The 14726-nt window shown below is 41.4% G+C and overlaps 1 protein-coding gene across 2 annotated transcripts in view; it reads left to right on the forward strand.

Annotated features, from left to right (window-relative positions):
* The window catches only part of LOC131668641 (transcription factor AP-2-epsilon), a 176530-nt gene that overhangs the window by 124465 nt on the left and 37339 nt on the right, over positions 1–14726 (forward strand). The window contains exons 1-2 of one of the 2 annotated variants that reach the window (XM_058942982.1): positions 6606–6695; positions 11614–11988. In XM_058942982.1, coding sequence (XP_058798965.1) covers positions 6606–6695; positions 11614–11988 — 465 coding nt within the window. Of the gene's footprint in view, positions 1–6605; positions 6696–11613; positions 11989–14726 lie in introns of those variants that run through there. The other variant, XM_058942983.1, reaches the window with a different exon arrangement.

Raw genomic sequence — 14726 nt, forward strand, 5'->3', positions numbered from 1 at the left:
CGCATCTTCTTCGCTGCTGCTGCGTTGCCGTCGTCGATGTCGTTTCTTTCCTTTTTCTACGCCGCGACAAGCAGTGGCTACGCGCTCCGTGTCTACTTGTAGCGCTCGCGCGTCTTTTATTCTTCATCCCTTTCTTCTTTTGCTGCAGTACCCTATGTGAATGATTATAGCTATCCACACAATCAATCGACAGCCTTTCAAGTGTTTTATAAATGCTCGTGATTTCTTTTAAATGTGTCATGGCTTCTGTCGTGGTAATTGAGTAGTAATAGTCAATGCGCTCAGGCATGTACTTCAATCATGGCTGGCCCAAAGGCATATTGCAACTGTATAGTAGATATCTTGTAAAGTATTCTATGGGTTTATGAATTTGTACTAAGCTCATAGCAACGAAAGCCTGAACATCGTCGTTATCGTGAGAATTTCTAGCCAATAGAATGCAAAAATGATACAACATTTTATTGTTAATTATAAGATAGAATAGAGATTAGTGTGGGATCAGCATGTACAATTGGAATTAATATGACGTTTATTGCCGTTGACATTAAACGTAACGTGCTCGTCGTGTACATTTAAAAGACCCGGCAATTTCAGTGTTCAATTGCTCGCGACTACCGTAAGCGTAGAACTTTAGCACATTGTATTTCCTTGTCGTCCGCTCTTATGAAATGTCGACGATATTTCTGACAAAAGCATCGACAAGATCTTAGTAACCGCGTAATACGTCACCTCATCAGCGCATTGAAAAACTTGACCGCAAAGGGAAGAGCCGATGACAATGCTGCTGCGAGCTAGCGCACGCGGGGAAAAGTTGTCTCGAGGTATAAAGATTACGGAAGAGTCGGTGCATGACGTATGTGTGTTCTTAAACGATAAGGGCGTCGGAAAAGAGAGAGAGAGAGAGAGAGAGAGAGAGAGAGAGAGAGAGAGAGAGAGAGAGAGAGAGAGAGAAGGAAAGAGAAAGAAGAGAGAACGCGCACACTAGTTACCGTTGGGTGGCGCTTGGAATGCCGCTTAGCGGCTTCCCTCCTCAACTCCATGGAGAATCCTCCGCTCTCTGTTATGCGTCCTTTATTCGCAAGAGCACACGCGTGCCACGTACACACAGACGCGCGCGCGCGCGCGTTCTTTTTGTCGCTTTACCTTCAGTCTTTATCGTTGAGACTCCGTCTCTTTTACTCTTCAGACATCTGCGGGGGCTTACTACCCTTTCTTTCTACAATCCTTTGTCGTTCCTCACATTGTTTTCTGACTTCGTGTGGCTTGCTGTGATGCAGTTTCAACACCCTGACGAATGCATATTGTTTCATTTGCAGCTTCCTAACGTGCGTAATATGTTCGATTATGATTTTAAACAACGAAATGCAAGGTACTCTGATGCACATTGCAAGTACGTTCAATACAAGCGCTCCGTTATTACAAATGTCATGATTAGTTCATGTACAGCCAATCTTCCGACAATTTTAACATATCTCTTTCACAAGTTTCATGGACCATTGCCTTCATAGTATTTCATTTTCTCTTATTTGTCTTGTCAATTAAAACATTTTTTACTCCGATTCACCAGTATGAAATTGAAATGACTCCTTTAAGCCAGCTTTGAAATTTCTGTTATCAAGGCAACATGGAATTGAGCTTACGCGCTTGGGATATCATAATATTCTTACAGATTAATCACCTTTTCATCCTTGGAAATATGATCAGAAACTTTGTAAAAAGGGATTTATGTTTTAAATGTACATATTTTATTTTAAAGACGTGTTTTTGCCAAATAAATGTATTATCGAAGTATTAAATCGTTTATCGTCTTTGTATGTAATTAATTTTTCAAATTACGTTTCTTATAAATTACTGTTTATTGATCCTCTTAACTCGCTTCTGAAGGAATTAATTTTATAACGCGCATTAAAATGTACAATGGTACTTCGTTCCTGCATCACTCTGTAATTTCTTTACTTTCCATTATTACGTAAATGAATAGAGACAAGAAAAATAAAATTTGTAAAGATTTATACAAATTTTTTCAAATTTAGCAAAGTGGTAATGTGATGATGGGTCAGTTCAAAACCTTTCGTGCCTTTCTCTCGATGTATTATTAATGCAGTTTTCTACTACTGATGCCACTTTAGATACGATGACTCAAACTTGATTTTTGTAACAACCTTATTTATTGCTTAGCATTAAAGTATCTGACTTGTAAGTATCGCTGGATTATGTGAGCTTGTCTTTCAAATTCCTTAAACGATTTTTTAAGAGGCTGTAAGTTACTGGATTTAAAAAATTAAACAAGTTTTAAGAATTTTTTATTATTTTCACAGTAGTAATGTGAATGTTTTGTAAAAACACGCCTGTTATTTCTTAAAAATTTGATAAATTAATTTTGTTAGCGAACTTGATCAACAAACGAAGGCATAAATTTGATTTACATCTTCAATTTGGAAGTCGAATTAAGCCAAGGAATGGTGTTCTGTTTTCATTCTGTGTACAATACACACACAGGCTCGCGCGCGTATGTACACAAGGACACATTTTCTTTTTCAATAAATATAATATACATCTTACCTAAAACAATTAGTAATTAATTTTATTAATTAAGACTATCATAGGAACATAATCTTTTGCTATATATCTAATAATAATTTCTATTTACATAGTTGAAATTAGATAATAGTAAATCGTTATTTCTTATATTTCAACACAGATTTTAAAAATAGTAGACGCAGGAAAAGAAACGAGGAGTATTAAAATTCAAACATATTTAAGTAAAAATTTCTGTCTTAATTCTCATCGTCGTCGTTATCTATCTCTCTCTCTCTCTCTCTCTCTCTCTCTCTCTCTCTCTCTCTCTCTCTCTCTCTCTCTCTCTCTCTCTCTCTCTCTCTCTCTCTCTCTTTCTCGGTTAGTCGGCTGTCATTATTAGGATCAAAGTCAACAAGATAAGTCAAAAAAATCTAAGCCCACAGCTATACGCTATGTACACTAACGATTGCTTAATTTCTCAATAAACAATATACTCAGGTAATATAAGAGATAGCGGTTCGCTCAATTTTTTTCATTCATAGCAGATGTAATCGTTTCACATATGCAAAAACTTTGGCTTTCTGATTGGCACGTGGTGGATGAAAAATAAAAGACTGCGCAGCGAATCGATTAAAGTACAGCAGCCCTTTCATTATAGCCGCATAGATTTATCAGTGAGACCGCGTAAGAGAGAGCCTGAGCGAATTTTGCAAGCGCAGTGCGATGCAAAAGGTACCTCTTATCTGAATCAAATGACGCGCGTGCGCAGCTTCCTCGGGCGACGCGATCGCCTTCAGGCTATGTGTGAGCGTAACAGCAATTTTGCGCTCTCTCGTTTCCGATTTTTTCTTCTTATTTACGGAGGCCTCGCTTGATTTTATCGCGATCGTTAGCAGATAAGACGTTTTACAAAACAAAATTATTTAAATTTATCAACTTCAGTCCCAATGACGATTGATTAAATTTTTCAATTGACGGGTCGGTAGTTTATCCCGTTTGCGCAAAATGAAAAGATTTATTTTATAATCATTTTACCTTACGAATGAAAACATTCGCGCTCCAGTGACCCAAAGATCAACCTTTTTTTTTAATCCGAATGCATGCACGAATCATTACCCTTTTCGAAAACTGGTTTCTCATTTTAATGCTTCAAAATAAAAACTTTCTAGTCATAAAGTAATGGCGCTATATTTTCCTCTATCATTTCATCCATTCCCATCTGTGTAAATGCATATTGCTGAAAATTTAAGGGTCACCGATCTTTATTGCGTAAACATTACGGGTTACACCGCTGAATCAACGTGAAAACTTTTCCATGCCGTTGATATTTAAAAAAATTAAGAAATACTTTACAGCAGATAATGATCGTTCCAGTGTCACGAGCACTTTGGCCTCCGAAATTCAGCAAAATAATGTCAACGTTTATCGCACTTATATTCACTTTCATCTGGAACGTGCGGCTGTGCTTTTTATGCAGAAATTAGGCATACGCGAAAGTATTTAGCAACTTGATAAATCAAAAAAAGATCAACACTCTCAAGCATATCAATGCATCATAAAACGCACCCTAACGAGCAGACAAATCATCAAGCGTTTCACCAATCAATTTGCCTGAAAAATACCATACTTTATTCTCTCGTTTTCGAACACGAAAAAGGAATGACAAAAGAGCAAAGTCGAGCCTGCAATAAATAACGTTTCAAGTCCATCATCATAGGCCGAATCGCACGTTTCGAGGCAAGTTACTATTACACTCACTGGGTGAATTTAAGGAGGGCGTCTCCGACGGGGGCTAAATACGTGTATATGCATGTTACATGCACGCGAGTGTAGTGGGGAGGAGTTGCGTGTCGAGGCACGTCCACGTGCTGCCCGAGGAGATCTTGTACGCTCGCGGGCTTCTGCCTCTTTAACAGTGCTTCAATCGAATCTCCGCTAGTGTGGTTCTTATAATAATTATATTTGTGCGTGCGTGTGTGCGCGCGCGTGCGTGTGTGTGTGTGTGTGAGCGCACAAGCACGTATGAGTTGGATAATCTCATTAGATTTTTATGGGGTTACGACGGTTAACGACTTGGTAAATCTCATCGTTGGTAATTGTATATTATGCCGCTGCGAGCTTTGCGATTGAGAAAAGTTAATTTGACAACATTTAAATGATAAATCACTAGACGTAATCGTGTGATTTAGTATTTTTTGACTTTGCAGAAATATAAAATGCAAGTAGTGATGATAAATGCTTGGTCGTCAAATACAAAGTTTGAATTGGAGGAAATAAATGAAAACTAGTAAGACAAATGCGAAAGATTACCGAAGGCTCGATGTAATTAGATCAGATTCTTCAGCTATTTCACGCGAATAGTCGGGTAGTAACAGAGATATACCAGTTTATTGTGCCAATTAAGCTCGCATTTAATACAAGTTGACCAAGAATACTCGCGGCGGTGCAAGGAATCGTGAATGTGCTCCTCTTCTTCGGTGACTTCTTTTTTTTTTTGTCTGAAAATACCGTTTTAATTGCAGTAAAAAGTGGCATAACTGCGCGACCAATCCTTAGGATGCTCGCTGCAGCCACAGCATTAATGGCAGCCGCGGCGAAGTGATCCCTGGCGACGAGAGCGCGCGAAAAACTAAACCTTCAAGCGTATAGCTCGATAATTCGATCGCCGCGCGTCACCGACATTAATTAAGACCGCTCCGCCAGAGCCGATGCAACAGCAGCAGCGACCACTTCAAAGAACTGTTGATGGTCTCTGCGCCCGAGTTTTCTTAGGATTTCACGGCAAGATTAATGAATTGGCCGATGCGAGCAGTCGAAAGCACGACAATGACAGATCTTCGAGAAATGTGCGCAAGCGTATGCGAGAGCTGTTGATATCTTGCGCGAGCACTTGTCATGAAAGGGATATAAGCGCACTGTGAGAATAGAGCGAAAAAAATGAGGACACGCGGCTCGCAGCCTTGAAGTTCCTTGCGCGATACAGGAACTATTCATTAGTACGGATAACGACGGAATAAAGATCCATCGTTGCATCAACTTATATGAAAGAATAAATGGTGAACGGTCGTTCATGCGGTCGTCACGAGTTTCGAGAAAAGAAATGTAATTGATAGATTTGATTAGGATCGATTTAGAAACAACCATAAGCACAACGTCGTGCAGCTTTCATTTCTTCTCACGATGACAATATCATATTCAATAAAACATCACGAGCACGCCGTTACTCCAATTGGAACATTGTTCCTTGTTTCCGATGTAGTTCGACGATGACTCTCGAAACTCGAAGCCAATCACTCGTATGATCGGCGATCAAGTAAAAACGGTATAACGATTTGAGATTCGCATAAGCCGCTGCCGAGCCAATCGAATAACAATCAAGCACCCCGATACGAGTAGGCAGGTACGAGCGGCCTCCGACGTCGAGTGAGAGTGAGGGCAAAAAAAAAAGAGCAGAGCGAGCAAGTAGTGGTGCGTGGTGTCCAGAGGGGAAAAGTCAAAACGTCGCGTCGTCGCGCGTGGTGGCAAAGCAGCTCCGGCGCGGCGGCAGCCGAGCGTGAAAGTGACACGCCTCGAAAAATCGCCGGCTCCAATAGTAGAGCACGGGCTGCGACGCTTAGGGGGGCTTGAGAAGAAAGGTAGTGCGCGCGCGCGCACTCGCTCGCTCGCTCTGCCGCTGGCTAGGTGGTGGTAGCATAGAAGGAGGCGCGGCGCGGCGCCTTTTCGCTCTCTCTCTCTCTCTCTCTCTCTCTCTCTCTCGGACCGCGTGGTCGGCGCACACCCGATAATCCGCAGTGTCGTCGTCGTCCGTCCCGCTCTCGCGCGCGAACCGCGATCAGCTGTTCCGAGTTAACCGCGTCGGCTGCTCCAAGACTCTCCTCTGCTCTCCTCCGTTGTTTTCTTACTGCCGCCTCGTCGTCAGTGCTGTGCCAATGTTCCAGTTGTTCGCTTGTGTGATTTGCATGTTCGTCGATACTTGCGGTTGGTGTTGATTCGGTTCGCATTCGAATCGAATGTCTGGCAAGCTCGGGGCCCACAAGTGCCTCGTGCAGTCTTGAGATAAAGCGGCCAAGCTGGAGGTCCTGGGCATGTTTCCTCCGCGCACCGAGGCGAGCCCCGAGAAGTTCGCCCTCTGCTATGCGCCACACGTCGATATGACCACCGTCATCGAGGTCGAGGTGAATAATCAATTCTACGCTTGACAGAGGGTTATTCGTTTCATAGTTTTACCCGAGATCCATGCAAGTGCGCCGAAAATTCATTGGAACATTCTTTTTGTACACAAATTTTCGACTATCAGATTAACCATTTAGACTTGACCAACGAAATGTCAGAACATTGCTTACTAATCGCTGCCGTGTAATCGTCAGTCATTTATAAATTTGTCCGAGTGAGACGCTCAGACGATAAATCGTATGAAATTGGATTGGAGTGTGCATGGAATTTGCCATCCGATACTCGGCTGTACATAATGGCCGGAGTAATTTGTATTTCTCAAAAGTCATTAATGGCTTTCGACATCAAATTCGGTTGGTTCGCCATGCCACTTAGCTTATCGCCGTTGCCGATGATTATCTTTTAGCACCGTTAAATAGTCGACTTACCTTCATGAAGTATTATGATGTTGCCATCAACACGATGAATTTCTGACTTTCTCTCCGCAATCAAATGAGAAAACTTGAATTTTTGGATGAAGTAAATGCTGAATGAGTAAACAAAAGAAAATTACAAGTAGAGTATACTGCAAAGTTGGTATATCGTATTAGGTGTGCTGAGTGCTCACAAAGAACGCCAGCGACGCGTTCAGGGTGAAACAAGCCGGTTGAACGTATGAAACTAGCGCGTGAAAATAGGAAAACGCCGAGATTCGCTCGGTGGCCGAGAGCACATCCTGTCCTTTCATACAGTGCAGGCGCTACACACACACACACACACACACATACACATTGAAGAAGAGCGCGGAATGCCGAGGAAGAGAAGAGAGCGAACGAAATAACGCGTTGAATATTGCACTCGCGCGCGAAGCGGATAATCGGCCGCCGCCGGATGCACCCCTTTGATTATGCAAGTCCGGCCATGAAGATATTAAAGATCCTATCGCGAGAGAGCAGAAAGAACGAAATGACAGCCGCCGTGGAGCATCTTTGCGTTTCTGGGTTTTCGGCGCTCCGTATAGTCGGTGCGTTCGGACAAATACAAATTATACGTACACTTTTTTATCTTGTTTACACTGTCATTTGTATACGTCAATTCTAAATTTATCGCGTCTAGCAGTCATTGCACATCGAGAAGAGATACATTTGTTATCTTGATTGATCAAGTTGTTACTTCCATAACGAACATTGATTACGCTGTAAGAGTGACAAATTGATGACTGAAATTTCAAAAACTGAGACTCGTGCAATTATCTGACTTCTGTATGCTAATTTTATTGCCACTATCCAATGTATTTATTTACTGCAAAATCGATTTTACGAGCAGTTATATGTGTTATAACAAACTTGTACGTGGCCAGCTGCCGTACAGCAAAGTAGAAACAATTCGTATCCAAACATTTATCAATATTGGTTGAAAGAAATAGTCAAAGTATACTGAAAAGTAACTGTTTCGATGTATCGATTGACCTTTACTCGACTAGCACATTTTTTCGAGCGGTCACCTCGATGACTAATAACGTGCCTCCCATATCCCTCGCCCCGCCGCAAAAGTACGCACCTGACAAGCGAACATTTCGAGCGATGAGAGAACGTGAAATATCATCTATATAAGCACGCGTTGGTCAAAAGGCTACTTGAGATTTTCAATATCTCGCTTTCATTATACTCCTCTCTTGACCCCAAAAACCAAAATGGATGAAAGCGCTTAAAGACGAACTAACGTGCGAAAAATAGGAGCGAAAATAAATTTTAGAATCAACGGTCTACATCCATATGCTTAAGGATGACGCACGACGATTTGAAGCGTTACGGCCCGAAGGTGAGAGTATCATCGAGAGATTTATGAATGGGCCGATCGCGCGCCGGTGCTCCCGCGGTGCTTTATTATCTCTAATAACGACTTATCGGATTATCGCGGCATAGATATCATCTTCGCGCGCTCGCCTTTTTTTTCTGCTCAACGCTACCTTTCTCCCGCGCTGTCTCACCGAGCCACTGTATTTTCTTTCATTTTTTGCGCGTGCGTGCGCAACCGCGTTGCGTAATTTTTTCTTTTCTTTTCACAAAAATGATCTCTCCCGGACCTCCACTCAGATTTATCAGATAAATTAGATTTGAACTAATGCGTACGCTGAAATATTATGATGAATTGTGGCTGTAGGTTTGGTCTACTGTCTAATCGTTTTGAAATGGTTTCAGAGCAAACATTTCAAGTGGTCACATTCCGCTCGTACAATCATTGATCAAGAGTCGCGGTAGCGAGTCGCATGCGAGTAGACACGAAGTAGCCACGGAGTAGCGGCAGCGCGCAACACTATACAATAAGATGGCAATTTCAGCCTCTGGTGAAAATCATGAATTTATTTTCTCGCTAGCGCGTAATCGATATCGTCGCTTCTACTGGTAAAATTGAGAATCTCAATTGCCATGTGTTACCTGAAAAAAAATTTTCAGATTAATCGATGCACCTTTGAGAAAGTTATTTAGGGTACCAGATTTTACACACATTTGCTTGGGCTCTTTCGTAAGACTGAAAAATTCGTTTCCTTCTCACGCGTACGTAGATGTATAATATGTATCCTACGTTGACGGCAACATCTTTCATCTGAAAGATTATCTTTCTAGATGTAGATCTAGTTTATTGTACTGCACGCTACACTATTACATCTACTGCTATTTATATAAGTCGGGCAGGTATTCGGATACTTACCCTACAAATGCGTAGAGTCGAAACTCTACACACACGCACACACCACGCCCGTACCTGTTAGCTTCACTCATTACCGCTGCCCTCAATTTCAGTTGTATTTTCAATTTGAAATTACTAATTAATACGAATAAATTTGATTGTAATATGTAATATGATAAATAAATATAAAAACTTGAAAAAATAATATTGTTTCCAGTTTAGCCAAATATATGCATTGGTGAGACTTTGCCCCTTGCTTATGCACATGAATGTTTATGAACTTAGAACAATGAGTTAAAGCTCTTCTCCTCACAATACACCATATTAAACTGGTAAAACCTCACACGTCTACGGTGCAATACCTAGAGATTAGAGATACTTTTAAAATCTTTATTACTCTAGTTACAAGTTAGTAGATAGAAACTGAAATTTTAATCACTGATACAAAGTGCTAACTTTTTATGGAACTCGTTGATATAAACAGTTCAAAATTGGCGCTTCGTAGCAGCGATTAAAATTGCAGTTTGTATGCACTGACATGCAAATAGAAAAATAATGATTTTGAAACTATCTCTGGGTTTCACGGCCTACTTGCATGATTACTGTTAACAATAAATTGAAAGGATTACATTTATTCACATGACGATTCGCACAATATTTTGATTTTCAGTGACAGGCGCGCATTGGTGGAATACAGAAATCGGGTTTTTATTCGCAAGTAACCTTTTAAATCTGTCTTTTCCTTTTTCAAGTAAACTTTATCACCCTAATTAAAATAACAAACGAAAATCAAGATACGTGCGGTCGACCTCGACGACAGTATCAGCGACACATCTCTATCAAGTCCTTTCTTTCCTTACGCAGAGTGCGCAGGCCGTGCGCAGAGCACGCAAACCCTGCAGAGGAAGAACTTTGCAAGCCAGGTATCAAGAGCAAGAGAAAGAGAGACACACCTACGTTTTCTGCCTGTGGGCTATTTGTGTTGCGACAGGTTGCTACTCCCCGGATTTGCATAGTTTATGGCCTCTCTCTCTCTCTCTCTCTCTCTCTCTCTCTCTCTCTCTCTCTCTCTCTCTCTCTCTCTTTCTCTGCATTATAGCATGTACGTGCCTGCATCTCTCCTCTGATTTTTTCCATAAATCGCGGACACTTTTTTTGTTCCTTGGTCTTTAGTTAAGAGCAGAGAAGCGAGCGGAATTCTTATGTCCTACGGTTAAGTTATTATTGCAAATGATACTGATAATTTTTAAGCACAGCCTTTTTTTTTCGAGAAACGGATTATTTTCAGCTACACTTTAGCAAAAACTTTAATTGAAGGTACGAATAAAATTAATCGAACGCGAAAGCACCGACATAAATCAACCAAATTTATTCCGCTACAATATCGTACGGCAATATGCGATACATCATCAATCGACGTTATTCACTTACTCACGCAAACTCCATGTAGATCGGGTACAATAAAATTCACTGTATATCGGCCAGAGTGCGATATATTTCACGAATAACTTGAGCGTTACGTTTCTCGGCAAGTAGCGCTTTCTGCTAATCTGCGGGGACTTGTGATTTTTCAACTCGCGAGCTGTGGAGCTTTTGTGCTCTCACCCCCCGCTCCCCCTCTCTTATTCTTGCACCCGCATGCGCCAAAAAATTTATACGATCAATGCAGGCAGAATCCCAACGGCGCGAGCGACGTGCAAATGCAAACGGGATCCAGCTCAAACGCGTTATTTATATGGAAATATCCACGCGCTGCTGTATGTGTACGTTTCTTTGGAAATTTGTGGTTGGAGCAGAAAAACCGTTTACTACGAGGTTTACGCGCATGGGAAGTGCTTCATTAAATTTACCCTACTGCAATTGTAATATCAGAGGGCTACCATTTTTCTGCTGTTTGCGAGCCAATTCTCATAACAGTGCGTTTATTAGCATCAAAATGTGCTCTTGTCGAATTTTTTAAACGACATATATTTTCAGATCGTTGCATACTAATTTACATATTTTCAACGGTATGAGCTTTATACTCGTTATTAATAATGGGAGTGTATGAGTTAAGCGACTCATCACTGCATTTATCGCGAATTTATTATACACTTTACAAGAAAAGTAAATTTGATTGCAGAATGATTTGGAAAAATGTGCTTTCGAATGAAATTATAGGTTTTCCAATCGTCATTCACTGCAATTAATTTGTACTGTACAAGCATTTTGCCAAGTAGAGGAATATAATTTTACAAAATTATGTTTCAGGATCGCTTGACGGGCCATGGTGGCATCTCGTCGCTGGGCGGCGGCAACAGTTCGCCGTACTCTGGTGCCCATCATCATGGGCACCGAGGCAACGGCAACGGTGGCGGTATGCCCCATCACGGGGGTGCCTCGCTGCCAACCGCCTCGGACTTTCAGCCACCCTATTTCCCACCGCCTTTCCCTTCACATCATCATGCGCCCGCAAGTCCACAACACCCGGGTCTCGGGCAACCCCAGCACCTCGACTACCTCGTCAGCGATCCGTACACTCAAACCCTCAATACCCTACATCAACATCACTACAATCATCTGAGCGCTGCCGTTAGCGCTGGACAGAGGAGTGGCGATCTCAGGAGAGATACCGATATCCATGTGGTGAGTATTGTCAATAACTATTTTTAATTTGAAACTACCACGAAATCCAAGCAGGTTTTATCGGGTCGAATTTTGCTGATAACTCACGTTCGATGCTTCGTCGTTTGAAACCTATAGAGGACGAATAAATTGTGCTATGCCGAGTGCCGAGGTTCCCCTCGTATTCTTCAAATAACACGCATTGTTGACAGTCAAATCGCTGACCGTATCCAACACAGAGTTGTTTCATTTGAATCGTTGCGTCATGCCATAAACTTACTTTCAAAGGAGGCTCAAAAATGACGAGTAAACATACTTACTGCGCTGAGCTTTGAATTCTATACTACTAAAATTTAACTCCCTCGTAAATGCGAGAGTAAATTATTGAATTAGTCGAGTGAATAATGGCAGGTATTTAATCAGCAACGAAAAATTTTATAATTCGCACATAAATTGCCATTCAACACGTGTACACGTGTGAGGCAACTGCAATCCAGCCATCTCGGCAAAAAATCTTTAATAACCATGCGTATAATAAACAACTTTCCCAAAAAAGGAGTACGAGCAATCGATAATTCACGGCAAACTCGTCATTAATAACGGCGCGCGAGTTGACAAAGACTGGAGGAGGTCACATGCGCAGTCGTTTAACGACTGAAATCGTTGTCGGTGAAAACGGTTAGGAGAGAAAACAAAATGACTTTCCCGCGTCGACGAGCGATAATGCAGTGCAATTAAACGACGCGAGATCAGAATTCTCGAATCGGCTGATTATTAGGCTCCGCGCGAGCGTCGGCCGAGCGCCGCGCATAAACATATCGCATATTGGCCAATTGGCCTCTCGAGTACCGTTAAAACGATGATCCTTACGCTGTGCCGGTCGCGAGGCGCGCGTGCTACTCCCTTCTTTGCTATTAGGCGACGTGCAGCTGCGCGTATGTATATATACAAGTCGCCTGGGCGCCTTGAAAAGCCGCTTTGACTAAATATGTGGATAGTCAACTGACTGACTACGTACACGCGCGTGGCCGCGTGTATTGCAATCGAATTCAGGACGATTTTGGACTTGCTGATTTTTTCCTCCGTTTGCGCAGTTTCATTGCTTAGCCTTTTTCTTTATTTCTTCATTTTAGATGGGTCATTGACTCGAACTCGAGTTTGCCGTTCGCTGGCTTTATTTCACCGTTGGAAGAAGCTTTTGTTTATCCGCTTATCAAATACGTAAACTGGAACGTAAGTCACTCAGAAAGAAATATTCAATAGTGTAATTTGAGTTACAACGTGTCGATCCTATGCAGTTATGGTACGAATAAAAAAAATAGAAAAAAACGAATCTCGAAATATGAGCTAGTATCAACTTTCGCTAACGATGCGGAATTTTAGATTGCCGTTTTCTCGTATTCATCGGGTCTATATATCGCAGCTCTGAATATCGATCAGTTCCGACATCTGTCAGTTCGATCATTAAGGACCCATACACGTCGGCATACATACGTTAAAGTATGTCCTCGTGAACGTGAATATGCCGAAAGTTCGTCATCGTCTGATATACGTTGTGGTCCCACGCTATGTGTCCCCCTTGGCATGCCAAACTTTACTTTGATTATCCAAGATACAGATTCCCATAGTTCTCGAGACTAGGATATTTGTAACTTATAAGGACATTCGAGAAGGAAGTTTGAAATCGTCGACGATTCGTTAACTACAACTGAAGATGTTGGTTTATCCATTATTTATAGATTTTAGCTGCTACAAATTTTCTCGAATAGTCATCAATTTGTTTTGTCAAAAGAATAATATCTCGTCAATATTTACGCTGAGATTACCAAATGTTTCGGTGTCTCAATGACGTTTTATCAAAGATATCCAATTCCAATTAAAGATTCATTCCAAGTGAAAAATAATTAAGTTACTCTCTCGAAATTTGAAAATTATGTTAAATCGCGTAAAATGAGCGAATTAGCATAAGAGAGTATATATTCGTAAAAACGGAATTTCGAATTTGCGTATCATATGAAATTTTGCGGATTTTAGTTTCTAAAAAACATCGACATCTCATTTGACAAGAAGTGAAACTTGAGAAAATTACATAAAACTTAATAACCTATATTTTAAGAAAATTGAATTGAGAATGTGGTCACGATTTGCATACAAATAAATTATTTTGGATAATCGTTCATCGAAATCAATGTATCCAAAAACTGTATAATATCAATTTTTTATGGATCACGAAAAAAAGGCAATTTAAGATAAAAATTGCAGTAATATTTTATTTTTTCTTAACGCTTTAGAAAGTGTGCGGTTTCTTTTAAATTCTCAAGTCCTGAATAAAAAATGGCAAAATAGTAGCGAAATAAATCAACAATGCAAATTGCGCTCGATTGTATTGTTGTTTAAGAATCGCGCGGTCGTCGGAGCCGATACATAAGTACATCATACATGGCGTTTACGGCACGTTTGAAGCCCGTGTTCACGCGCGAAACTCGCCGAGAAGAGTGCATGCACGCGTAAGCTTTGAATACCTGCCACGGCGTGCAAATAGCATGCAAAGAGAGGAGCGAGAGAGAAGACGGAGGTGGAGGAGGATTCACGTCCTCGCAGCTTCTTCTTCGTGTTCTTCCGGAACTCGGCATTCTTGGCTGCACGCAGTAATTTACTTATTAAGTTCCGGGCGGACCTTCGACATTCTCGAGGAAGGGGGTCGCGCGCGAGCGCACAAGCCGGGGACGCTTACTTTGAGTCGCATGCCGAGGATAACG

The sequence above is a fragment of the Phymastichus coffea genome, unplaced genomic scaffold, assembly GCF_024137745.1.
Source record: "Phymastichus coffea isolate CEN01 unplaced genomic scaffold, Cenicafe_Pcof_1.1 PCOF00082, whole genome shotgun sequence".
NCBI lineage: Eukaryota > Metazoa > Arthropoda > Insecta > Hymenoptera > Eulophidae > Phymastichus > Phymastichus coffea.